The 26,004-nt window shown below is 33.8% G+C and overlaps 2 protein-coding genes across 3 annotated transcripts in view; both read left to right on the top strand.

Annotated features, from left to right (window-relative positions):
- LOC129952332 (calcium release-activated calcium channel protein 1) overlaps window positions 1-26,004 on the top strand; it is a 112,023-nt gene that overhangs the window by 28,075 nt on the left and 57,944 nt on the right. The window lies entirely within an intron of this gene.
- On the top strand, window positions 9,243-11,361 carry LOC129952333 (uncharacterized). The gene has a single exon (XM_056064870.1). It carries the CDS (start codon window positions 10,445-10,447, stop codon window positions 11,066-11,068), a length of 624 nt encoding a protein of 207 aa, XP_055920845.1. The 5' UTR covers window positions 9,243-10,444; the 3' UTR covers window positions 11,069-11,361.

The raw sequence follows: 26,004 nt of genomic DNA, 5'->3' as shown, positions 1-26,004 counted from the left end.
GACCCATTTCAATAACGTCCTATTGAATGCTAAAACTGTTAGCTTTAAACCAATTTGATCTCACAGAAAATATTGTTTTTGACATTCAGTAAAATATTGTTGGTAATTTTAAACTGTCAACTTTGAATTTGAACTGAGTATTCTGAATTTATTGAATCTAGTTTTTGAAAATTAATAAACAAAACTATAATAAAACATTGCAAACAAATCCATTTTGATAGAAGTTGAAGTGTTTTCGAAAGTTTGAGGGGTTTGTTTTTTTAATACTTAAAGATGTATTGATACAAAACTTCTGTTTAGGTTTTGACATGAATGCTGTAAGTTCAAATCGGTGGAAACAACGTTACACACCTTAGTGCACACCATCAAATACTCCTTCGAACAAAAACTAACCCTCGATATACGTAAGATATCCAATTAAATTTCTCAGAAGAGGCTAAGTATCTCGGCCTTATTTTAGAAAAAAAAAACAATTTGAAAACGCAATATACAAGAAAGTGAGTCTTGATAAGAATACCAGCATACTCCTCCTGGAAGACAATCCGTTATATCTGCATACCCTTGCTACCCCTGTTTTCGTTTCAAACTGTGTTGGAATATTTTCTCCATCCCATACTGCAGCCTTTGTTTCCAGATAAAGATTCAAAAGTAATTGTCCGAAATTTTATGACATTCCTAATCCAAACATTTTGTAACTCAATGATGTTATTGTTTGATACCATTATTTGTTTATCATATTCTCTGTTCCATATTATTAGAATTCTGAAGGTATTCTATCTGATCCAGCGGCCTTTCCATCCTTGAGTCCATTGAGGGCTGTATCTATTTCCTCCTTCTGTATTATACCTTCTAAGATCTCATTACTAAAAGTTGGCTGCGCAAATTGCATTATGTCAGTGGCGGTAAGTGAATGATTCAGAAGTTCGGTAAAGTGTATTCTTAACGCCTCACAAAGTGGATTTTTATTAATAACAAATACCTTACCATTTATTTTATGTATTTTTTCCCAAAAATCACTCGTACTCTTACAACTTACTAAACTTTTTGTCTCGTTTTCATAGTAGGTTATTTTTTTCTCCTTACATAGTACTTTTCCTTTTCTGTTTAGTTGGAGGTAGCGTAGCCTAGAAGCCAAGTATAAACTAATTTTCTTACCGACACGCACTCCGAATCAAACCAAGGTTGTTTAAATATTCTCTTTCCATCGTAATTCTTTGGTATTGGAGCGGCTTTCTTAATGCAATCTTCAATTTTTCTCAAATTATAATTTTCGTCTGTCATTAGATTTATGTCGAACCGATTCTTGTACGTAATTGCATTTGAATGATTCCAATGAAGTTTGGGCATTAATTTTTGGTTCCTGTTTTCCTCTTTATCCATTCTGTCAATGCTAAAATGGATGACAGTTGACATATGATCAGAAAAAGGTACTTGCTCCACCTCAAAATCAGCAATCACAAAATTCCATTTCTCTCCAGCAAGTTTATAACAAATGACAGAACTTCACTGTTTTCCAACAATGGTATGTTCACCAAACTCATCTCCATCACTCGTACCATTCAGAATTCGGAATCCAAAAGAGTTGCAGAGTAATTGCAAGTAAATGATTCCCCTTATTATTTCCACCAAATCTTTGTACTGTCGCCTTTCCAAACTTTGTAGAGTGTTCCAGGCGGAACTTTTGGCAGTAAAAGACGTCTTGTCAACATATGATATCCGTATTTTCTCAGATAGTCAGGCCGCTATTAAATCTCTAATGGAGATGGCACAACAGTTTAATATTCACTTTGCTAGGTGCTGACCCATAGAGACATTCCAGGAAACTGTTAGGCAGATAATCTCATCTGGAATGGTACAGTACAACCCATTCTACTACGTTTGGCAAATGCTGGCATACTAATCGCTATGTTAACTATTGGTAATGCAGGACGTATCTCTAAACAGATCGTATATAAGCTCAATAATTGGCACTGTCTAATAGGGAAACACGCCAACCCTCAAGATTACTTCTCAAATGACTTTTTTAGAAACTGTATAATAGGTAAGGAAGAGGAGCAAAAGTTGTTCACTAGCTCAAAAATGCAAAACCTTCCTAGTAGAATTTTTCTATAGCGATCTTAACGTATGATCTCAATCATATTAACACAATCAGTCTTTCACGTTAAATAAGGAACTAAAAATGTTTTCATTGAGCTCGGAAGAAAGCCCCAAGATGTATGTATGTGGTATCACAATGGGCCAATAAACTGATCTAAGTGTATCCTACTCCACCTACTCCGAACAGCCTCTTTAACCTAACCTAACCTTAAATACCTTGCATTGTTTAAAATAAAATTTTTAACTGGTTATTATTAATCATACAATTTTGGGAATAGAATTTTACACATTTATAAATTTTAGAATATTAATAATAAATAACAAGAAATAAATTGCTGATTTTATAGCTAACCATTATTATATCGACATTTCCGTCAGTTATTTTAATTAACTTTTATACAAATTCTACAATTTATAACCTATTAAGTTTGTTTTTTTCCACACAAACAAACAAACAAACAAAAATACCACCATTAATTGTTTATTTTTGAAAAAAAAAATCCTTCAAATTTTAATTGTTAACGTATCGATTTCATTCTCCCACATCTGTTCAAAGAATGGGAAATCCATAAGTATCGAAAATTCTTTTATTCAAAAATATTTTAAATAAAAAGAAAAAGAAAAACACCTGAACAATTGACGGGTATAATTTAGTCTACCATTTTTGGCAAAATTTATATTTTATTCAGATCTCTATAAAGAGTCTACAAATAAATGTTCAACTAACCAGCACCTCTATTCAAACATTTGTTTGTGTTCACTTAAAGTTAGTTACCAGTTTTCTTTAATAACAAATTCAAAAACTACTCATATCTCACCTCATTAAAAATTCTATCACCAAAAGTTGATGACTTACTTTTTTGTTTGTCTATATTATTTAAATGTCTGACTGTCTGTCATTAAATTTTATTTCAAATTAAAATTTAAAAATATACCTCTAAGTGGTAAGCAACGTTGACTTAAGAAAGCTTATGCAATCGATTGGTGTGATAACAAAAGAACATCCAAATTTGTTCTTAATTGTTTCCGCTTAGGAAATCTAGAAATCAAAAATGATGACACACAAGACAATAACGAAGGCAACACCGATCAATTGAAGCAATCTAAAATCAATTCTATTAATTTATTGTTTAAAAGTTACCCCTGTCTCTGATGAGTGAAGTGGACTGCAACATGCAAGTCTCCACTAGACAGAACTTATTTCAATTCAAAAAAGTCTTGAGATGGTAAAAACTCTCAAAACAAAAAAAGCCACGCTCAAAGACGGAAAAAAGCACTCAATAAATTGACAATAAAACTAAACATAAATGTTTCCTTTCACTCTAAAATATTTTGTTGTCTTTTTCTATAGTCACGTTTTTGGAATTTAAAAAAGTCTTAACTTAGATTTGTTTGTTTTGAACGATGACAGCGAAAACGACGACAACGACAACAACGACGCTATACGATGATTGTATGTTGTACCCAACCAGCTGAGCAAATGTCGTCGATTTTTTAAGCTTTCTTTATGATTACAAATCGTTTAAGTTATGAGAAACCAATTTTGCAGGGCTTTGAAATCTCAAGTAGACGGAACCATGTTTAAAAAATTTAATGAAGCTTTAAATATAATAATAATTTAACTTTGGTAGGAGCTTACACTAAAGCTGTTTGAAGATAAATTTTTATTGTGAATCAATGAATCAATAAGTCTCTTCAGGGGTTAAAAATTCAGTTTTCAAAGAAAAGGGTTGGCAAAATGGTAACTTTGTTATTAATGGAGAAATTATGCTGCCTTACACTCATAACGATCTCAATACATATAAATAATAGGTCAAGAAAACTTTGAAAAATTGGACTTATTGCATTTTTAAAAATGAAATAAGGGCAATTTTCAGTAGTTAGTTATATTGCACTTTTATAAAGTAAAATAATTCCAAACTATTTAAAGAAATAACACCAACTTATTTTACGGTAAGGTTTGCAAGGGAGGATGCGCCCTGAAACCCCCCTAATTCCCAAATTATACATTTTGGAGTAGATGAGAGTTTGAGTACATGCAAAGCTTTTTTTAAAGTGAAAGAAAACCGATTTGGTTTTAATTCAGTTTTTTTAAGTGTAATAAGACCAATATTTGGAAATTGGCTTTATTACACTTTACAAAAGTGAAATAGGACCAATTCTTGAAATTTGGCATTTTTCACTTGGATTTATTTTACGGCACCTAGAGAATTATACAGTTTTCAAATAATGTTTTATTTTTTACTATGGTCCACCTCCTCATCTAGATATTACAGCTTTATTTAAAAAAAAACCCTATTCAGACCCCTTAGGGATTAGGGACACGTGTTAACGTTCCTTCTTTTGCATAACGTAATTGATTCATGTTGGGCAAGCAGCCATTCTCATATGAGTGCCCCTTAAACTTCCCATAGGAAGTTATTGTAATGGGTCCGATTTGTCAAATTGAAAATTTTGACATTTTTCGATGTTTCAAGGTCCCTAGAGTCGAAATAAAAGATTTTTAGAAAGATGTCTGCGCGTGCGTGTGTACGTACGTTTGTACGTCCGTACGTTCGCGACGTTTTTTCCGTCTCAAAAAGCAGAAGAGATATCGACTTCAAATAAATTTTGTTATACAGATAATAGGGCAGAAAGTGCTCTCAAGAAAATTGCGTTTGTGGTTTTTTTACCATAGCAGTTTGAAAAAAAGGTGAACATTTTGGTTAACCTTAAATATTTTACGAACCAAAAACGCTAGAGACTTGAACTAAATTTTATATAATATATTGTAACGTGATACCAAACAGGTATATTTTTTGTATATAAATTTGTCACCTCCAAAATTTTAAGACTGAAATATGATTTCATCTTTAAAACAATTTTGTGCAACGAAGAATAATGTTTTTGACATCTGATAAAATTTTGAGAAAAATCTAATTGATTGTTTTTTTTACAAAAAATAAAAACCTAAAAAAAAATGTATATAAGTTGGTAAAAATTGATTTTCGACTCAAATATCTTTTCAAAACTTTGAGATATTGGCTTTAATTTACTTTTATCTTTCAAAACTTCTTGTTGTCAACATTCAGTTAAAGTTTGAAAAAAATCGATTTGACAGTTTTTGTACAAAAAATTAAAAACCGAAAAAAAATTAACAAAAGTTCGTAAAAAATGATTTTCGACTCAAATATCTTTTAAAAACTTTGAGATAATAGGTTCTAACTAATTTTGTCTTATAAGAAATATTGTTTTCAACATTAGGACAAATTTTGAGAAAAATCGAATTGACAGTTTTTTTACAAAAAATAAAAACCTGAAAAAAAAATGTATAAAAGTTGGTAAAAATTGATTTTCGACTCAAATATCTCTTCAAAAATTTTAAATATTGGCTTCAAAGTAATTTTATCTTATAAGAAATATTGTTTTCAACATTTGGTAAAATTTTATTTTGTAAAATTGACAGTTTTTTTGCAAAAAATAAAACTCTAAAAAAAACAATACTAAAATTTGGTAAATATTTACTTTCGGCTCAAATAGCTTTTTAAAACTTAAAAATATTGGCTTCAAACTTATTTTATTTCACAGTAAATATTGTTTTCAATATTCAGTAATTTTTATATAAAAATCCAACAGTCCGTTTTTTCATAAAAAATAAAATCTACAAAAATAGTACGCAAATTTGGTAAAAATTGATACGAGTATATATAGACACACTTTTAAGCAAGACAAATTGACAGACGGGATGGGAAGTTATCAGTGTGGGTCGCATCCCACCCTCTTTTTTTTTAAAATGGCTGGTTGAGTCAGGCGTCAGTCGTTTCGGGCTTATCTGCGTAACAAACGACTTCACATAACCCCACAAGAAATAGTAAGGCGGCGATGGAGGCCAGGCCACAGACCCAGGACGAGAGAAAGATTTCTTCAATAAATTGAACCGAACCATTGTTTTTTGGTCAGGAATAAGTCTTATTGAAACCCGAATTGAGCATAAATCAAGTGACAGCTGTCAAAGTAGCAAAAGATACAAAAACAAAGAAAGTTAATTTTTAGAAATAAATACAATGCCAACCACTATGATCAGGCCACAAATTTATAAATCGATTTTCGTTTTTTATAGATGGTGGAATTGTTGTATCCGAAAATGTTGACTGTCTGTGAATGGGCAGGTATTTCACCACAACACATTAATAATCGGCATCGCTGCCGAACTATTCAAAGCAGCAGGCGATGACTTGGTACGGAGCATGCACCAACTCATCTACAAAATATGGTCGGAAGAAAGCATGCCCGATGAGTGGAATCTAAGCATAGTGTGCCCGATACATAAGAAAGGAGACCCTCTAAACTGCGCCAACTACAGAGGCATCAGTCTCCTTAACATTGCGTATAAGATCCTCTCTGTCGTATTATGTGAACGTCTGAAGCCATTCGTCAACAACCTGATTGGTCCTTATCAGTGTGGCTTCAGACCAGGAAAGTCCACTATCGACCAAATATTCACACTACGGCAGATCTTGGAAAAAACCCAGGAACTTCAAATCGATTCCCACCATCTCTTTATCGATTTTAAAGCCGCGTATGACAGCATCTATAGGGAAGAGCTCTACCGAGGAATGTCTAGTTTTGGCATCCCTTTCAAACTTATCCTTTTGTGCAGAATGACGATGGAGAATGTACGCTGCTCTATCAAGGTCGGAAAAGATCTTACCGATGCATTTAATGTCAAAAAAGGTTTTAGACAAGGCGATGCACTGTCATGCTACTTCTTTAACATCGTTCTGCAAAGAATTGTGCAAAACTCAACCGTCAACACTAGAGGCACAATCTTCCAAAGGTCCAACCAATTACTCGGATACGCAGATGATATTGACATAATTGGAAGATCAAAGCGTGATGTCAGTGGAGCGTTTTTGAGCATTGCGACGGAAGAGAACAAGATGAGTTTAGTGGTCAACGAGGGCAAGAGCAAGTCTATGCTGTCATCAAAAAAGGAAACTGAACGACGACGTCTTGGACAAAACGTCACCATGGACAGCTATAACATTGAGGTAGTTAAGGGCTTTGTCTACCTAGGCACCGCTATTAATACAGACAACGACACCAGCGCTGAAATCAAACGAAGAATAACTCTTGCAAATCACTGCTTCTTTGGACTTAGAAAGCAATTGAGAAGTAAAGTCCTCTCTCGAGCATGTAAAATCACCATCTGTAAGACACTCATCATCCCGGTTCTCATTTATGGTGCTGGGGCCTGGACCCTGTCAAAGAAAGATGAGAGCGTCTAAGGATGCTTCGAGAGAAAAATTCTTCGGGTGATTTTTGGTCCCGTATGCATAGATGGAGAATGGAGGAGAAGATATAACGACGAACTGTACGGGCTGTACAGCGACACTGATCTAGTTAGCAGAATTAAAGTCCAACGGCTTAGATGGCTAGGTCATGTAGAGCGGATGGATATCAACGCTCCAGCCGGGAAAGTCTTCTAATCCAATCCCGAGGGACGGCGCAGTTACCGCGACTCAGGTAGCACATCCAGGTGGGAGAGGACCTCAACCAACTTGGCGTGCGAAACTGGAGACAGCTAGCTAGGGACCGAGCTGGCTGGAGACGCATGTTGGTTGAGGCCCAGGTCCGCCCCGGACTGTAGCACCACCTTAAGTAAGTAAGTAAGTACATTAATAATATTAGAAACGAGTTTTGCGACTTGCCAATGTGAAAAAATGAACTACTAAAAAAGCCTTGCTTCACTTGGATGAGACCATTGTAAATATTTCCGTGCAGGAGTTTACAAGTGCGATCTTTTAAAAATTCTTATATAGAATATTCAAAAGAGTGTTGAACACAATTCTTTCAATTTAATTTGAAACACACATAAGCTCTGGAAGGACTTTGACAGCTATAGAAAGAGCAAAAATTTATGTTTTTAAAGATTAAGGACTCTTAGGACTAGAAATAGCAAAGAGTCTTAATAGAAGCAAGAAAGTTGTAAGCAAAAATCAAAAAGATTTCAAGGCAGAAACAAAAAGATCATGAAAAAAGAGGTTAGTTCAAGAACTATAAATGTTTGCTGGAACGATTATTTTTCAAAATGAAAAGCATTTTGGGACTCCTGCCTTGGATTTTCCAAAACAAAACACCCTCTTTCACACTTTAAGGGTTTTTAGAAAATGAATTCAATCATTAGACGTAGAACTTTTGCCATGGCCCCCATATTCACTGTACTTTAACATATTTGAAAACGTTTGGCCAATTTGAAGAAAAGGACAATTTTATCGAAGCTTTCCGTGATTCCTGGGTCCAAATTTTCAAAACAAAAAAATGAATTCCAAACCGACTAATATAGGTCATATCCGGAATTGGCGGACAAAGTCATTACTAACGTAAAAACGTATTGTTACCGTAAAATGTAAATATTTCCTGCATGTGGAAAGCGAAAATCGATTCTCCTTTTTAGATAGTAACATAATTATTAAGGCATACGATATTTTTCAATAGCATTGCCATTTTAAAGCTTAAATTTGGCTTTTCCCATGTAATAAAAAATAAAATATATTATTTAGCAATAAATAATACAAAATTTACGTTTTTGGAATAGTGTGTCCCATGGTTTGAAAAGTTAAGCTTACGAAATTTGTTTGTAAAAATTATCGTTAAGAATCTAGGTATAACCTAAAAACGAACATTTTCGAAAAAGAACCTTTATAACTCTGTGTGCTCACTTTGAATTTATTGGTACAGTTTTAAGTCGCTTGTTAGCAATAATCGAATTATTCCAATGTTTAAAGATTGTTAATTTATGTACTTATTGTTTGGATTATTACTCACTCACTAATAGACATGAATAAGAGCGTAAACGCGAGAAAAAAAAACTTTGTAATCATATCATTAAATTCCAAGATAAGAACGTCTTGAGCTTAATACGAAAAAAAGGTTGGCTACCCCAGCATTCTTTTAATTTAAATATCAAAACAGAAGCTCCAGCCCTCATATATGTATATATGAACTTCATACATAAATATTTATTGTGTATAGTCAACAATCACACCTTGTATAGTTTCTTGCCTTAGCTCTAGCTCTACAGGCTACAGCACAGCAAGCTCTTCCATTTTTCATTCTTTTTTTTGAAAATATAATTACCGTGCGGCACTTGCAACATTGTCATTCGCTTTTTGTGCTCTGCTCACTGTGCGAATTAATTTATCTCTCCGACCGTCCGCGACTGTTTTTGGGCTCCAAACGAAACTCGAATAAACGACTTACTTGAGAGATCGTAACAAAAGCAACAAACCTATACACACAGTGATACGAGGCTTTGAGACTTAGAGTTGGAGACAGCTTATAGAGCTCAGCGATTTACTTATAAGCTTTGTGATCTTTTTCTTTATTCCTCTCTCCCATTGTACAATAATAAAGTTTGTGTGTTGTTGGTTGTAGACTTGGACAAGGTTCAATTAAGCGCCACCAAGAGTGAGACAGCCAGTAAACTAAATCCAGCTGGACAGGCAGTCAGTTTAATTAAGCCTCTTAGCCAGCTGTGGGCATTACATTCAAAGTCAAGACCCAAAGAAAACAGAAAGGCACCAAAAAACCACAACTTGACATTATGTAGTGAGCAAAAGTGAAATTTTCAATCTCAAAAAATTATAAAACCAAGTGGAAAAGATTTATTAAGTATTTTCTCGACATATTTTTTCGAAATGAAGTTTAATTTATCCACGGGTTAATTTAATGACGCGTGCGCGTGATAACACTCGACTTCGAGTTGAATAATCAAGGAAAAAAAATAAAATAACGAAACGATCGAAGCAACAACAAAAATATAATAAACTTTACTTCTCGATTATAATGTCAGCAAATAGTGATCTTCCAAGTAAACAATTAACAACGCACCAGTTGTGTTTCTGTTTCTGGCAGAGCTATCGCTACGAACGTGCACGAAAGGGAACGCGCGCAAAAAGCTTTCGCTCAAGCCTACACATAGATACTTTTCGTACTTAACCTATACCTTCTTTATAACCAACTTGTTGGCCCCAACCCCAGCTCCGGCTCCGGCCCCGCCGTCTTCTCATCCCGCTTCATCATCAACTTCAGTGTGTTGAATAACAGTAAGCAAAACAAACAAAACTTGATCTTGAAATAAAAAAGTAGGTAAAAACGAAAAAACGAAAAAACAACTGAGAAAGATTACAAACCAAAGAAAACTCACAAACGTCGCGTCGCGTCGTCGTCGGTAAGGTAACAGTGTTGGCTGGCGACCTCTAGACTAAACGGGGGGTCGAGCTTTGCTTGCGGATAATTATTTCGTTTTGACTGTGATTTTTGTGTGATAAGAGAAGTGACCCGAGTCGAGTCGAGCTATACAAAAATGAGTATGGAACGATCGCGAAGCTATCACGACGTGATCAGTGATTCCCGCTCAGGCAGTGGCAGTACCCCCAACAACTCCGGTTGCAATCCCCTCACCATTGACATAATGGACAGCACACATCACTGTGCGAGTGATCACAATATCAGCTGCTGCAGCTTGCCAAGTTTCATGCCCATAAGTCCGATCGTGAAGTGTGGCCCGACTGTTAGGGACATAGCCAGCCCGCGAACTCGTCGCAAAGCCTTCCTCATTCGAGACAGTTCGGTTCACTCCGACTCAAGCCATTATTCGAGTGTCGATAGTCTGTTGGAGTCAAGAAAGCCCGATCCAGAGGCGATCCTCATCAACCTGGGCTTCGGGCCAGTCGACTCGGAAGACATTCTCTCACGCATACCAAAGAGGTTTCTCAAGCCATCTCAAGTGCGGGGCGTTGATACAGAGGCGTTTGTCAAACGACTCCAACTGGCCAGCCACTTGCATGAAAACAGCGTTCTGGGTTATCGAGGACTGACCGGCAACCCAGATATACCGCCATCGAGTATTGTTGCCAAGATAATGCAGCGTTTTGAGGTGAACGAGCGCAAGAAGTCCCTCGGTTCAATTGATCCTCATCACTTCTAAGATCTTATTCAAAAAATTTTATATGTCTGATATTATCTTAAAAAGAAAATTACTCTTCCTTTTTTATTATACTTAAATAATTTTCTTAATAATTTTATAATTTATAACAAAACAGTCTTGTCGTATTAAACATTATTTTGTGTACAATATCAATGAAAGATGATGAAAGTGTGTGTACTTAGGGATTTATATTGTTTTATTTCCTTTGTTTTTAATTATTGTAATTTGATTGTTTTTATCAGCTAAGTGACTTTTAAACAAATATAAATATTATTGTCTAGTACTTAAAAAGATTGTGGGTTTTGTTTTTATTTCAAGTCTCTGAATGTGAAGTTGATAGGGCTTTAATTGGTGTTTCTGATTTTTTGTTTTTATGAGACGTGCCTTCTTCGGAGGTTTCAGAATTCATAGATAATTTTCGCGGTATGTCAACTTGACGTATACAATAAAAGATAATTTATTTTTGTTTACGTTTATTTTACGATTGATTCTACAACTTAAACTACATGTGATTTTTTCGAGAAAGATGTATTTTAATTGGTTTTAATAGGTAAGTTAATATTGACTCAAGTTGTGAAAAATATCTATGGAAATTTTCAATGCATTATAATGACGTTGATTTCAATACAAACACCTGAAACGTAAGAACTGCAAATAAAAGAATGTCGGCAAATATGAATTTAATTAAATTCCTTTTATTATTATTATTGATGAGAATAACATAATTTTTGTATTTTAAATTCTTAAAGTGCAATGCAAAGCTTCCGTTAACGTAAAACATTCTTTTCGTAAAACTCATGGTTTCAATTATAAAAACTACGTGATCGGAAAATGATTTTCGGTATTATTTAATCTCATTTCATTAGTATTTCTGAATGAATTTTATAGAATTAATTATTCGTATAAAGTTCGGTTTACAGTTTTCATAGGAAAAATATGCAAAAATTTATATGAATTCATTGACATGTGTTTATGGTGTTTTTGACAAGTTAAAAATGTGCTGTTTAGGTTTCTATTGAATAAAGATATACTTAATTTCAATAGAATTCAAAAAATTAATTTTTAAGCAAAGGGATTATGTAGGAGGATGAAACGTGAAATTCTCTTAAAAATTAGATGAAAAAATGGAAAAGTACAGGAACTCAAATTTTCACACAATCAAAATATCAAACATCAATTTTAATGTGAGAGATACATCAGTAACACATTGATAATTAAAATTTTCTTCGAATCTTTATTAAATAAATAAATATTTGATGTTTTTTTTGTATTTTTTTAAAGGTAACTTTGTTAAAATTTTAACAAATTCACAGAAAATTTAACACACCTGTGATGTTTTTAAACTTTTTAATGATAATTTTCCGAAAGTTAAACTTGGAATTTCATCACAATGAAATATTTTGGTTATAAAATGGAAATTAGGAGAATTTTTTCTTTGATGGTTTTATGAAATAAATTCGAGATCTTTAAGGCTGAACAAAAAATATAATAGATTTAATATTTAACCACATTTAAAACTTTTCATAACGAGAATGTTTACGGTCTTACAAAATTAAAAAAAATTATATGAAAGAATAATCATCTCTCTGGAACTTTTGCAATTTTTTTCCTTAAAGTGTTCCAAGTAGTAAAGTCATAAATTTAATGTTTGTATGAAAATGATTAAAAAAAGATTGCTTAGTTTAAAATATTAAAATTTTAAGTATCGTTAAGGCAAAGGAATATTAATATTTTTTGTAAAAGCTTGAAACCTTTCATCAAGTGCATTTTTGTGGCTGAACGAAAAATCGTTAAAACGATTATCATTTACGATATTGTCAGCAACTTGCTTCATGTAACTTTGTCACTATTGTCTCGTCTATCGCTTTCAGCAGTGTTTTTCGTGTATGGGTCGCGAAGCCTTTTTAAGGGGGTCACGAAAATTCTTAACTTTCATTCCAAAAAGGTTGAGAAAGTACTGCAGTTAACAAAAAATCCATGTGGTTTTGATTGAAAGACGATGATCAAAATTCAATTTAGTTTGTAAGGCCATAAATTTCGTCTTTAGCAGTGGTTTTCACCTCGCTCTTGAAGAATTTTATTCAAGATAATTAAATGCTCAAATAAGTCAGAAAGAAAAGCCAATTTCAAAAGGAATTCCGGCTCACAAATGAAATAAAGTATTCCGACTTGGCCTGCTGCAATTTTAATAAAAGTTCAGCTCGAAGTTCCAACACTCTGGCTAGTACGTTGCCTCTCGACAACCACCTAACCTCAGTATGGTAAAGTAAATTTTAATGGAGTGCTCCCATATAACGTTTTGCCTTTAATAGGATTCACAATTTTTATAATGATATTTAGAACTTGACAGTATTCATGCGGCAAGAGCTTGGCGATGGAGAAAACAATGCGTCCAATAAGCGTTTGGCGTCTGTTCTTTTAATCTGGTAATAAAGCCACTGTTTGCACCAGTCATGGCTTTTGCTACAAATAGCAATGCACTTCTTTTCCAAAAAAATATTCATATTTTACGTAGTTTCAATGAACGCATTATGCAAGCACTATCCAGTAGTATTTGAGGGAAGTGCTCTTCAAGACAATATTTCTTCCATTAATTTTTTGTTGGATTCAAATCGCACAAAAGCCACAAACTACGCACAATCCACAAATATCTGTAGACTCGTCAAATTGCAAGGACACAAAAGTACTTTCTTTTATTTTATCTATGACTTGATCACTAAAATCAGTCGCCATATCGCTTATTCTGTGTTGAATGTCAGAGACAGGTATAGTTTTGAGTTTTTCGACCTCTTCTTTGCCAAACATAATCTCTACAATATTTAAGGCCGCTGGTAGAATCAAATTTTCAGAAATAGTATGAGGTTTTCTGGCCGACCTATGAATTCCTTCATACAATTATAGAAGCGAACAAGTTCGAGATGCTGCCACATTATTTTATTTAAACAAAATTCGAGCTATCGAAGTTCGAGCTATAGAAGTTTGACAGTACGGAAAAAAAGCAATGGATACAGGGGTCGCGATATATTTCGTACCATAGGGTCCGTCTCATGTAAAAGGTTGAAAAACACTGGTTTTCAGTATAAGATAACTGAAATTTAAAAATGAATTCAACGAAAGCTAATACTTGTTTGATAACTTAAAAATATTATTAAACTTGGTTTTTGTCTATTGGAAATTGTGAAAATTTGCAATAAGTTGCTTTTTAAAAAACTTTCCAACTATTTTGTGGTGTTAATTGTTAATGTTTTTATTTTTTGAAACCGAAGATGTAACTATAATTTCAACATATAAGTTAATTTTTAATTTGCTTATTTAGTAAACGGTGATTTTTTAAGAGCTTGAGAACTTTAAAAAAAAAAAACGCATACAATTTGCAAAATCTCATCGTTTCTTTATTATCGGCCGGAATAGCCCGAATTTCTTCGGAAATGTTGTCTTCCAAAGCTGGAATAGTTGCTGGCTTATTTGTGTAGACTTTAGACTTGACGTAGCACCACAAAAAATAGTCTAAAGGCGTCAAATCACATGATCTTGGTGGCCAACTTACCGGTCCATTCCTTGAGATGAATTGTTCTCCGAAGTTTTCCCTCAAAATGGCCATAGAATCGCGAGCTGTGTGGCATGTAGCGCCATCTTGTTGAAACCACATGTCAACCAAGTTCAGTTCTTCCATTTTTGGCAACAAAAAGTTTGTTAGCATTGAACGATAGCGATCACCATTCACCGTAACGTTGCGTCCAACAGCATCTTTGAACAAATACGGTCCAATGATTCCACCAGCGTACAAACCACACCAAACAGTGCATTTTTCGGGATGCATGGGCAGTTCTTGAACGGCTTCTGGTTGCTCTTCACTCCAAATGCGGCAATTTTGCTTATTTACGTAGCCATTCAACCAGAAATGAGCCTCATCGCTGAACAAAATTTGTCGATAAAAAAGCGGATTTTCTGCCAACTTTTCTAGGGCCCATTCACTGACAATTCGACGTTGTGGCAGATCGTTCGGCTTCAGTTCTTGCACGAGCTGTATTTTATACGGTTTTACACCAAGATCTTTGCGTAAAATCTTCCATGTGGTCGAATAACACAAACCCAATTGCTGCGAACTGCGACGAATCGACATTTCACGGTCTTCAGCAACACTCTCAGAAACAGACGCAATATTCTCTTCTGTACGCACTGTACGCATTCGTGTGGTTGCTTTAATGTCCAATAAAGTAAACTGAGTGCGAAACTTGGTCACAAACTTGGTAGAATCAGCAATTGTATGAGGTTTTCCGGTCGACTTATGAATTCCTTCATACAATTATAGAAGCAAACAAGTTCGAGATGTTGCCACATTATTTTATTTAAACAAAATTCGAGCTATCGAAGTTCGAGCTATAGAAGTTTGACAATACGGAAAAAAAGCAATGGATAGAGGGATCGCGATATATTTCTTCGTACTAAAGGGTCCGTCTCATGTAAGAGATTGAAAAACACTGGTTTTCAGTATAAGATAACTGAAATTTAAAAATAATTTCAACGAAAGCTAATACTTGTTCGATAACTTAAAAATATTATTAAACTTGGTTTTTGTCTATTGGAAATTGTGACCTCTATTTGTCTATTGGAAATTACCTCAATGAAATAAATTATGACCTTAAGAAAGTTATTATTTAATCAATGAGAACAAATAATTTACCTAACTAACAAAACTGTAGTTTATTTTTTTTATTAGGACGTTTTTGTTGAAACAAATTAGTTAGCTGATCAGAAATTCACAGAGAAAATGCTAAGATGTCGAAAGTATTCTTTGAAAAATTACAACTTATATATTTTCTCTGTAACTTTAAACATAGAGATGTAAGACTATTTTGAGAAACCTTTGTTTTTTTTTGTAAAAATATTCGACGCAAAAAGCAACAATAATTTTAGTTTTTTAGATAGTTTTAATCGTGTAAAACATATTTACATATATTCGAAAATAATAGCAATTCTTTCAAAATCGTCTTTATTCTTAGTTAAAAACCATTATTTTTTCGTTTTTGAAATTTTTGAGTAACAAAAAAGAATGTTCTAAATTTTTGAATGTCTTGTTTCTTGACCATTCTTCAGATATGGTTAACGAGAAACGAACAATGACAAGATCAGCTTCAGCTACGACATTCAGTGAATTATCGAAATCTTCAAATTAAAAAATAGTTTAATTTTGATTTTTAAAGTGATTTCCAACTGAAATTTCAACATTCATATAAATTTTCAATAATCGATTTTTAATTAAACAAAATATTATTAAATTCAGATATTTCAAAAGTTGTAACATTCTCTAGACCGGAAGAAAAATCTGACAAAGGTCGACAATAGTGCAGTGCATAGGTTTATTTATACATTTCTAAATAAGACCAATTAGTTCTTAAAATATTTGGTTAATGTGGAAAGAACTGGAACAAATTGATAGTTTATCTGATATTCATGATATACGAAATATTTTGAATGTAAGCAACATTTAGAGCAATGATGAACATTGAATTGAAACGCCCCTAAAATTTAACTTCTTAAAGGTTTTAATTATTTAATACTTCAATATTAATCAAAATTTAAACTAAAATATTTTTATTTATTTATTTATTTATTTATTCATCTACAGATATAAATCTTACAGATTACTGACAATTTTGATATAAAAATATAATGAAATACTTAAAGCTAATTTATAATATGCTTTGCAATTGGATTTTAAATTTACATCTGTTTGTAGAAAGATCAAGTTCATTACATAAAGTGTTGAAAAATTTTATGCATCTAGTAAATGGTTCGTTGCAACCATAATTACATCTATGTTTAGGATTGTTAAAGAAATGACGAAGACGCAATCTTCTTTCCGGAATATAGATTTCAAAATTATAAATGATTTTTGGGCATTTGATACGGTATGAAAATACATCATGGACAAACAGTACACATTGGACAGAACGCCTTTTTTGTAAAGAATCAAGTCCAATCAAAGCACATCTTGACGGATATGAAGGAGTATCAATTCTCCATTTCAGTTGCCTAACAACAAATCTTGTGAAAGCCTTTTGAACTCTTTCAATACGAGTTATGCCAATGGAAGTAGAAGGACACCAAACAATTGAACAGTACTCAGGGATCGGACGAACTAATGACATGTACACTGATTTCAGAGCATAAGGGTTAGAAAACTCGTTGCAGTTTCGCTTGACGAAACCAAGCATTGAATTAGCCCTTGCAATTACATAATCTATATGTAACGAAAAAGACAACTTCGGATCAAAAATGACTCCAAGATCACGGATCTCAGATTTGCGATCAAGAATCTGGTTGAACATATGGTAGTTGTGGATCATAGGAACTAAAATACGATGTGCCGTAAACACATTACACTATGTGATATTTAATGGAAGGATATTTCTATCACACTAATCAGATAAAACATTTAAATCATTTTGAAGATTTTGCTGATCAATTCTATTTTTGATACAAAGAAAAATTTGCATGTCATCAGCATACATCAAACAAGATGCATTTTTAAGAAGAGAGGGGATATCATTTACAAATATATTAAAAAGAAGTGGTCCCAAATGGCTACCTTGAGGAAGTCCTGATGAAGCTTGTATGATATTAGAGAAGAATTTCCCCAATTTCACACATTGTGTTCTTTTATAAAGGTAGCTGGAAATCCATTTCAGAAGCAATCCGTGAATGCCGAAAGCTCGAAGTTTAACTAAAAGAATTTCATAACAAATAGAATCAAATGCTTTTATAAAGTCTGTGTAGATAGTATCTACCTGATAACCAGATTCTAATGAATCGACGACATATTTACAATAAAGCATGAGATTTGTTGAAGTAGACTTGCCTGACATAAATCCATGTTGTTCAACGCAAATATGCTCTTTTATACTAAAATATAAACGATCTTTTACTATCAGCTCAAATAATTTAGGTATTGCAGAGAGCTTAGTTATAGCGCGGTAATTTGTTACAAGATTTTTTGGACCAGCTTTGTAAATAGGACTTATGTATGAGAACTTCCACTCATCAAGAAATACGCCAGTACAGAGAGATTTACTAAAAATTATTAGTAGTGGGAACACTAATGTGAATTGACATTGCTTCAGAACTAGAGATGGAATTCCATCTGGACCAGGATTTGAGCTAGATTTTAATTTTGAGATACGATTAAGAATGTCAGACTCAAGGAGATGAAGTTTTGAGATATTAGCATTGTTAATGCATACATTTTCTGTTTGACGAAGATTTAATTTGGTATGTTGAATATAAAACGACTTAAAAAATTTTGAGAAAAGTTCACATGAACTCTGTAAATCAGAAGAAATACTACCAACAAATTCCATATTTTCTTGAAGAGCTAAAGAAAGTTTCTTTCCATTTAAGAAAGTCCAAAAGGCTTTGGAATCCGAAGAAATACGGCTTGGGATGTTCAATATGTATTGCTTGTGCAAATACTTGTTTAGAAAATCATATTCTTTTCGAAATCGGCAGAAAAACTTTCTGTCAGCTTCGGAATTTGATTTTCTAAATTTGTTAAAAGCTTTATTCTTAACATTTTTAAATTAATTAATCGTTTATTAGACCAAGGTGTTTTAACTGATTTCAAACATTTCCTTTTTGGAATATATTGTCTTAAACCAACCGAAAAAATATCTATAAGCTTTTCATACGCACCTTGAAGTGATAAATCGGAAAGATCATACATCCAGTCAATGGACTGAAGGTAATTGTTAAGTGCAACGAAATCTCCTTTGTTGAAATCAAAAAAATCATCATTAGACAAAAGTACAGAGTTTTTAACACATATTTTATTGACAACTGCGATTTTATATTATAAGAAATATTGTTTTGAACTAACTTACTTTAGTTGGCGGTACAGCGCATTATGCTCCTGGGCCTCAAGTAATAACTTTCCCTTGCTACATTCAGTTTCGAATACCAAGTTGTACACGAAGTTTTTTGACCAGCGGCAAGCTGCTGTGCAGCTTGTATAACTCCTTCTTCTCCGCCTGATGTTACTTTGCCTGTCGACACAAACCGGACCATAGATCGTACGCAGAACCTTCCTCTCGAAGATACCAAGAGATCCTTCATCCGACTGGGAGAGGGTCCATGCTTCTGCATTATACAGCAAGACTGAGATGATTAAAGTTTTCGAAGCCCTCTAGTGGTTTGGAAGGTTTCAGTCGAGTCTCTTCCAATTTTGACGCAGCAACGAGAATTTTCCAGCGTCATCTTGATAAGTCGTATCAGTTTCGTAGGGATACCAAAACTCAACATGGCACGGTATAGTTCGTTCCTGTCTACACTGTCATAAGCTGCTTTAAAATCGATGAAAAGATTGTAGGTTTCGATGTTATATTTTTGGGTCTTTTCCAGGATTTGTCGTAGAGTGAAAATTTGGTCGATAGTAGATTTTCCAAGCCTGAAGCCACACTGGTAAGGGTCAATTAGTTCTTCAGTAAATGGCTTCAGGCGTTCACAAATTACGCTGCATAAGATCTTGCATGCTATGTTTAAAAGACTAACGTCTCTGTAGTTGGCGCAGAGAAGGGCACTTTTTTTATGGATCGGGCAGATGGTGCTTAAATTCCACTCGTCGGACATGCTTTATTCTGACCAAATTATAGTAACTTGCTGGTGCATGCTCCTTACACAGATCTGCTCCAGCGTACTTAAAAAGCTCCGCCTGCAGACCGTCATCACCAGCCGCTTTGTTCGACTTCAGCCTGGTGATGAATAGATTGATCTCTCTCTCTGGTCGGGTGGATGAAACGTCAACCAAATGGATTTGACGTGGCTGCTCGCTGGCGGAATATTTGACTTCATCACCATTAAGCAGCTGGTTGCCTCCGTTTTGGCTTTGTTTGCCTGAGCACATTCAGAGTCAAACGAGGGGTTCCTTGGTGGCGGCTGGGAGAAACCTGGCAGCTCTTTTGCAGCATTCCTGATGGATTGTTTGCAAAGCTGCCAGTGAGTCTCTGGGCACATTTCGTTCGTTGTTGGGTTTCTCGCAAGCTCTAGGGATACTCGGTCGCCAAATACATTGGGGGTATCCTCCTGCAGCAGTCTCCAACTTTGAATCTTCTCCACGAGGTTGATTTTCGCCTTAGAGCTTCCATGGCTCTTCCTACGCGCAGCTTAGCACCAATTAGATACTGGTCGGAATTGTTTTGAACATTCGATACAATTTTGAGAAAAATGGAATTGACAGTTTTTCAACACAAGAAAAATACCTAAGAAAATTAATAAAAGTTCATAAAAATTGATTTCCGACTCAAATATCTTCTCAAAAATTTAAGATATAGGTTTCAAATTAAATCTATTTTATAAAAAATATTGTTTTCAACATTCAGTAATTTTTTATTAAAATCTAACAGACAGTTTTTTTCATAAAAAATTAAAATATTCAAAAAGGATTACTCAAAATTTTTAAAAATTGTTGTTCGGTTTTCGATATCTCGTGAACAATAGAAGGTATTGACTTCAAATTAATTTCATTCATTCAATTTGTATTGGTTTATATTAGAAAACTTTAAAGGAATGCTAGTAAAATTGGTAAAAATTGGTTAACAAAAATTGGTTACCAAAAATTAGTTTTGAAATCAAACTATTTCATCACCATGCAAAATATTGTTGGTTATTTTTAAATTGTTTAGAAAAATTTAACTGATAACTTTTTTAACAAAACACGAAATCCCACAAACCTTTTGAGCAAGACAAATCGACAGAAGGGATGGGAAGTTATCAGTGTGGGTCACAGCCCAACCTCTTTTTAGTTTATTTTTTGGAAAAATTTTAATAGCAGCTTTTTTCAAAAAAAGGAAAACCTATAAAAACAATTTAAAAAAAAAAAACTGTTAAGAAATGGTTTTCGACTCAATTATCAGTACAACGATTAAGATATTGACTTCAAATTTTGTATACACAAAATTTTGTTATTAATATTTATATTTTGATTCCAACATGCAAAAAGGGATCATTTCTTGGTCTTTTTTAAATTATTATCACTTGTTTTAAAATATTTTGTCAACAGAAGATACACAAATTATTATTAGGGAAAAGAATAAAAAACTGCTTAATCCTCCTAAAACGTGTTGGTCCACTACAAAAGAAAGCTTCTTTTTAGCAAAAGTTAAGTACATATAAATGAAGCTCTCTTGAAACCCAACTTTGTCATGTTTTTCGAAGAAAATTTTCTAATTTTTGACGTTTCCCGTCCAAATAGAACATCTGAAAATAACAAATGTTTCATAAACACATGAATCAACGCTTCATCACTCTCATTTTGAAAAACTTTTTAGAACTTCTTATGCATTTGTCATGTGGATAACTTAAAAGTATTGGAATTGTTGTGAAATGTCAAAAATAATTCATTATTTTCATTTCAATTATTATTACTGTTGCATACACCTAATTCTCTTACAAGCTTACTCAGCTTATGTACGTACACAAAATTCCATAAATAAGTTTAATTGTGAAATACCTACAGTGCTCTTTAATAAGTTGCTAAACATTATTACCAAATAAATGATTCATAATATTATAACTTTAGTATTCCAAACCATAACAATGAGTGGTGTCTAATCCACAATAAATTTTGGATTTTTCTTTTATTTTGTTTTCATTATTAACCATCTAGCCACAAGTTTAATGTAGATGTAGTTAAGGTACAAAATCTGGCACACTCCTCCAAAACTTTTCATTTCAATGAACTGCCGTCTTTTATAGTGTTTTTGGTGTTGTTTATTTTCCAACGTGACTTGAATAACTAAAATTAATAAAATACCCGCATATACATATATGATGATCAGATCATCATCATCATGATATTTAAATGAGCCAGATGAATGTACATTATTCATACTAAAAGATACACAGATATAAATATGTATATAATATCTTATAATGAAGATGGTAATTAATTTATATTGGAAACTCAATTGTACATTTTGTCGAATGGAAAATGTATTAAATTAATTGCTTCAATAGATAATTATTACCTACACTACATTTATTGGGAGATAGAATACTCATTAATTTATGGATTGCGGCTTAAGTTATAACCAAAATCTTTTCATTTACCTATAAATGTATATAGATATATGTACATATGTAAATTTATATGCACGATTGAACATCAGCGAGTCAAATGCACGTTGCACTGCGCATAAATAGGATGCAAAATTCCTTGAATTCGGTTGCAATTATAATAATTATCGTGGTTTTAAGTTTTGTTTAAAATGAATATCAAAAATTTAGGTAATCCATTTTATGTGTTCTTGAAATGATTTCCTTATTTTAGCAAAATGGAACTATAGTTGATTATCATATTTAATATTAGAATTTTTCCGAATACGGACGTAGCAGTATAATGTAAAGAAATATCAGTATAGCACAATATAAAGGGTGTCCCAAAATTGACGCAAGATTTGAATTAAATAGAAAACGCCGTTTTTAGTCTTTTGATAGTTATATTTTTATTGACTCGTAAAGTACATAGGATAGGGTTATGTATGGAATAACACATCGGACAAATGGTCTCCACGGCTTTGCATGATCATGCGCACTCTTTTGTTGAAATTTTCCATGACCATTCTGCATAAATGTGGCTGAATTTCGTTGATGCAGCGTTGAATCTCTTCCTTTAATGCACGGGTGGTTGTTTTCTTGTTGACATAGACTTGTGATTTCAAATAACCCCATAAAAAGAAGTCTAATGGTGTTAAATCACACAATCAAGGAGGCCAATTTTGATCACCGAAACGAGAGAGTACACGACCTGGAAATGTCTCATGCAGTAATTGAATTGTTTCACGGGCTGTATGACATGTGGCACCGTCTTGTTGAAACCACATATTAGACACATCAATATCATCCAATTTTGGCAGAAAGAACTGTGTAATCATGTCGCGATATCGAGCACCAGTAACAGTCACTGCTTGACCAGCATCATTTTCAAAAAAATATGGCCCAATTATGCAGATTATACAGATCTTTGGTGAGTATACGCTGTAGAGAGGTTCTTGAAATTTGCAATTTTTGTCCACGACTTCGAATTGAGGTTCCTGGATTGTCAGCAACACCCTCACGCACTGCTTCGACATTCACATTTTACCGGCTTGTTTTTGGACGACCAGTGTGTTTTGCGTCTCCAATGGATCCAATCTCCATGAATTTTTCAATTAATCTCTTCACAGTTGACGAAGTTAAAACGCTAACAAGCTTTCACTATTTTTGAAATATTCTTTAATAATGAAGACACGTTGTTCTATCGTGTTACGCTCCATTTTTAATAACCCTATACTGTTAGCTGTCAAATTGCTTTTTTTCAGGGTTGCCAACACTTCACTGCACAAATGGTGGCAAATTTAAATCTTGCGTTAATTTTGGGACACCTTTACTTAGTTTCTTACTTAAGGTGGCACTACAATCCAAGACAGACAGAACCAACATGCGTGTCCAGCCAGCTCAATCCCTTGCTAGTTGGTGTCGATCCCACCAGCTTTTCGTTCTTAGATTCTCATCCTTGTTTTCGGAAGTGGAATACCAAAAACCATGTAGAATTTAATGCTTCGAAAACTCGATGCTGTCTTCCGTTGCAAAAGCGCAACCCACCCTAAATGCCACTATCCATGGGTGGTACTTGCACTGAGGAGACTGAAAAGCTTTCAGTTCTAGATATGCGCCTCACAAGCCAATTGTTGTTGAGTGATCACAATTTAACAACTCCAAAAATGCTGTTAGAAATAAGAAATATTGTTTTCAACATTTGGAAACATTGAAAAATCGAATTTACAGTTTTTTTTTTTAAAATAATAATTAAATAAAAACAATACTAAAACTTGGTAAAAATATACTTTCGACTCAAATAGCTTTCCAAAAATTAAAAATATTGACTTCAAACTCTTTTTAGTTCACAGAAAATAGTGTTTTCGATATTCAGTAGTTTTTTTTTTAAATCGAACAGTCCTTTTTTTGAAAAAAAGTAGACCCTCTAAACTGCACCAACTATAGAGGAATCAGTCTACCTAACATCGCCTATAAAATCTTCTCTGCCGTAATATGTGAACGTCTAAAGCCCATCGTCAAAAACCCGGTAGGTCCTTATCAGTGTGGTTTGAGACCAGGAAAGTCCACAGTCGATCGATATTCACAACCCCAGAACATCAAATCGACACCCACCATCTTTTCATCGATTTCAAGGCCGCATATGGCACGATCTACAGGGACGAGCTGTATAGAGCCATGTCTAGTTTGGCATCCCTGCCAAACTCGTCCGTTTGTGCAGAATGATCATGGAGAATTCACGCTGCTCCATAAAGGTTGGAGACAACGTCAACGCTAGAGGCTCTATTTTTCAAAAGTCTGTCCAAATACTGGCATATGCTGATGACATTGGCATAATCGGAAGAACTCAGCGTGAGTATTGAGGCAGAGTCAGCAAAAATGACCTTAACGGTTAATGAGGGCAAAACAAAGTACATGCTGTCGTCAAGAAAGGACATACAACACCGACGTCTTGTTCAAAACGTCACCATCGACAGACGTAACTTTGAGGTAGTCAAGGACTTCGTCTACCTAGGCTCCGCTGTAAAAGCAGAAAACAACACCAGCGCTGAGATCAAACGCAGAATAACTCTTGCTAACCGCTGTTTCTTTGGACTATGAAAGCAATTGAGTGGTAAAGTCCTCTCTCGAGGAACTAAAGTGTTATCATATAAGACCCTTATCATCCCGTCCTGCTATACGTTGCAGAAGCGTGAATTATGACAAAAGCGGATGAAAGCACCTTGGGTCGGTTTGAGAGAAAATTTCTTCGTGTGATCAACGATCCCGAAGGGGATTGGAGCAGAAGATGGAACGACGAGCTGTACAGTGACGTAGACTTAGCCAGAAGGGTAAAAGTCCAACGACTAAAATGGCTAGGTCACGTAGACCTTATGGAAACCAATGCTCAGGTCCGGAAAGTCTTCGAATCCACACCCCTAGGACAGCGCAGTAGAGGAAGACCGCGGATCAGGTGGTGCGCACAAGTAGAAAGTGACCTTACCCAACTTGGAGCACGAAACTGGAGACATCTAGCTAGGGACCGAGCTAGATGGAGAAGTTTGTTGGGTGAGGCCCTAGTTCAAACAGGACTGTAGCGCCACCTTTAGTATGTAAGAAGGTAAGAACAGTCACGCAAATTTCTTAAAACTTGATGTTCGGTTCTTGATTTCTCTCAAATTATTAATTAATTCATCCAATTTATCAAAATTTAATAAAATCTACTTAAATTTTTAAAAATTTGTTTTCGACTAAAAATCTATTTAACTTTCAAACTAAACTATTTCTTTATATGAAAAATATTGTTTTCAGTTTTAAAATTTGTAAGACTAATTAAACTAACAATTTTATTTACCTATTTTATGTTTTTTTGTTGTTTTAATTTCTATAAGAACAAGTACGTGCGACTAATGTTGAATACTTCTCTTCTTTCTTATTTGAGAAAATTCTAATTCCTAGAATTTTCAAGATTATTATTAAAGCTTGTATATCTCTAGACAAACATTATTCAAACAGAACAAAAAACGAAAAGAATATACCTATACAACTTGATTATAGACGAACGTGAAGGGCTTATTACTTACTGTCAGTAAAATATTAATTATAGAGTAAGTTAACACCAACTAATAAAAACAAAATTACTCACAGATAAGGTATATGAGTACTTTCTCGATGATTAAATAAAAGTATATGATGCTTAAAGTTATGGCATCTATAATTATTTTAAGACTAATAAGCTTGTAAATTTAATCATAATAAATTATCTTTAAAATTATAAAAAGTGTCTATTTAAGAAAGATCATAAAGAGATTGGATAAGATAACGGGGTAGGTTTTTTATTAAAAATTACGTTTTTATAAGTTAAAAAG

This window comes from Eupeodes corollae, chromosome 3 (genome assembly GCF_945859685.1).
Source record: "Eupeodes corollae chromosome 3, idEupCoro1.1, whole genome shotgun sequence".
NCBI classification, from domain to species: domain Eukaryota; kingdom Metazoa; phylum Arthropoda; class Insecta; order Diptera; family Syrphidae; genus Eupeodes; species Eupeodes corollae.
Note: the sequence above shows the minus strand (reverse complement) of the source record. Positions and strands in the feature narration are given on the sequence as shown.

Bases quoted from the DNA above. Each gene is read 5' to 3' on its own strand.
- LOC129952333 (XM_056064870.1), top strand. From the start codon at position 10,445: ATGAGTATGGAACGATCGCGAAGCTATCACGACGTGATCAGTGATTCC.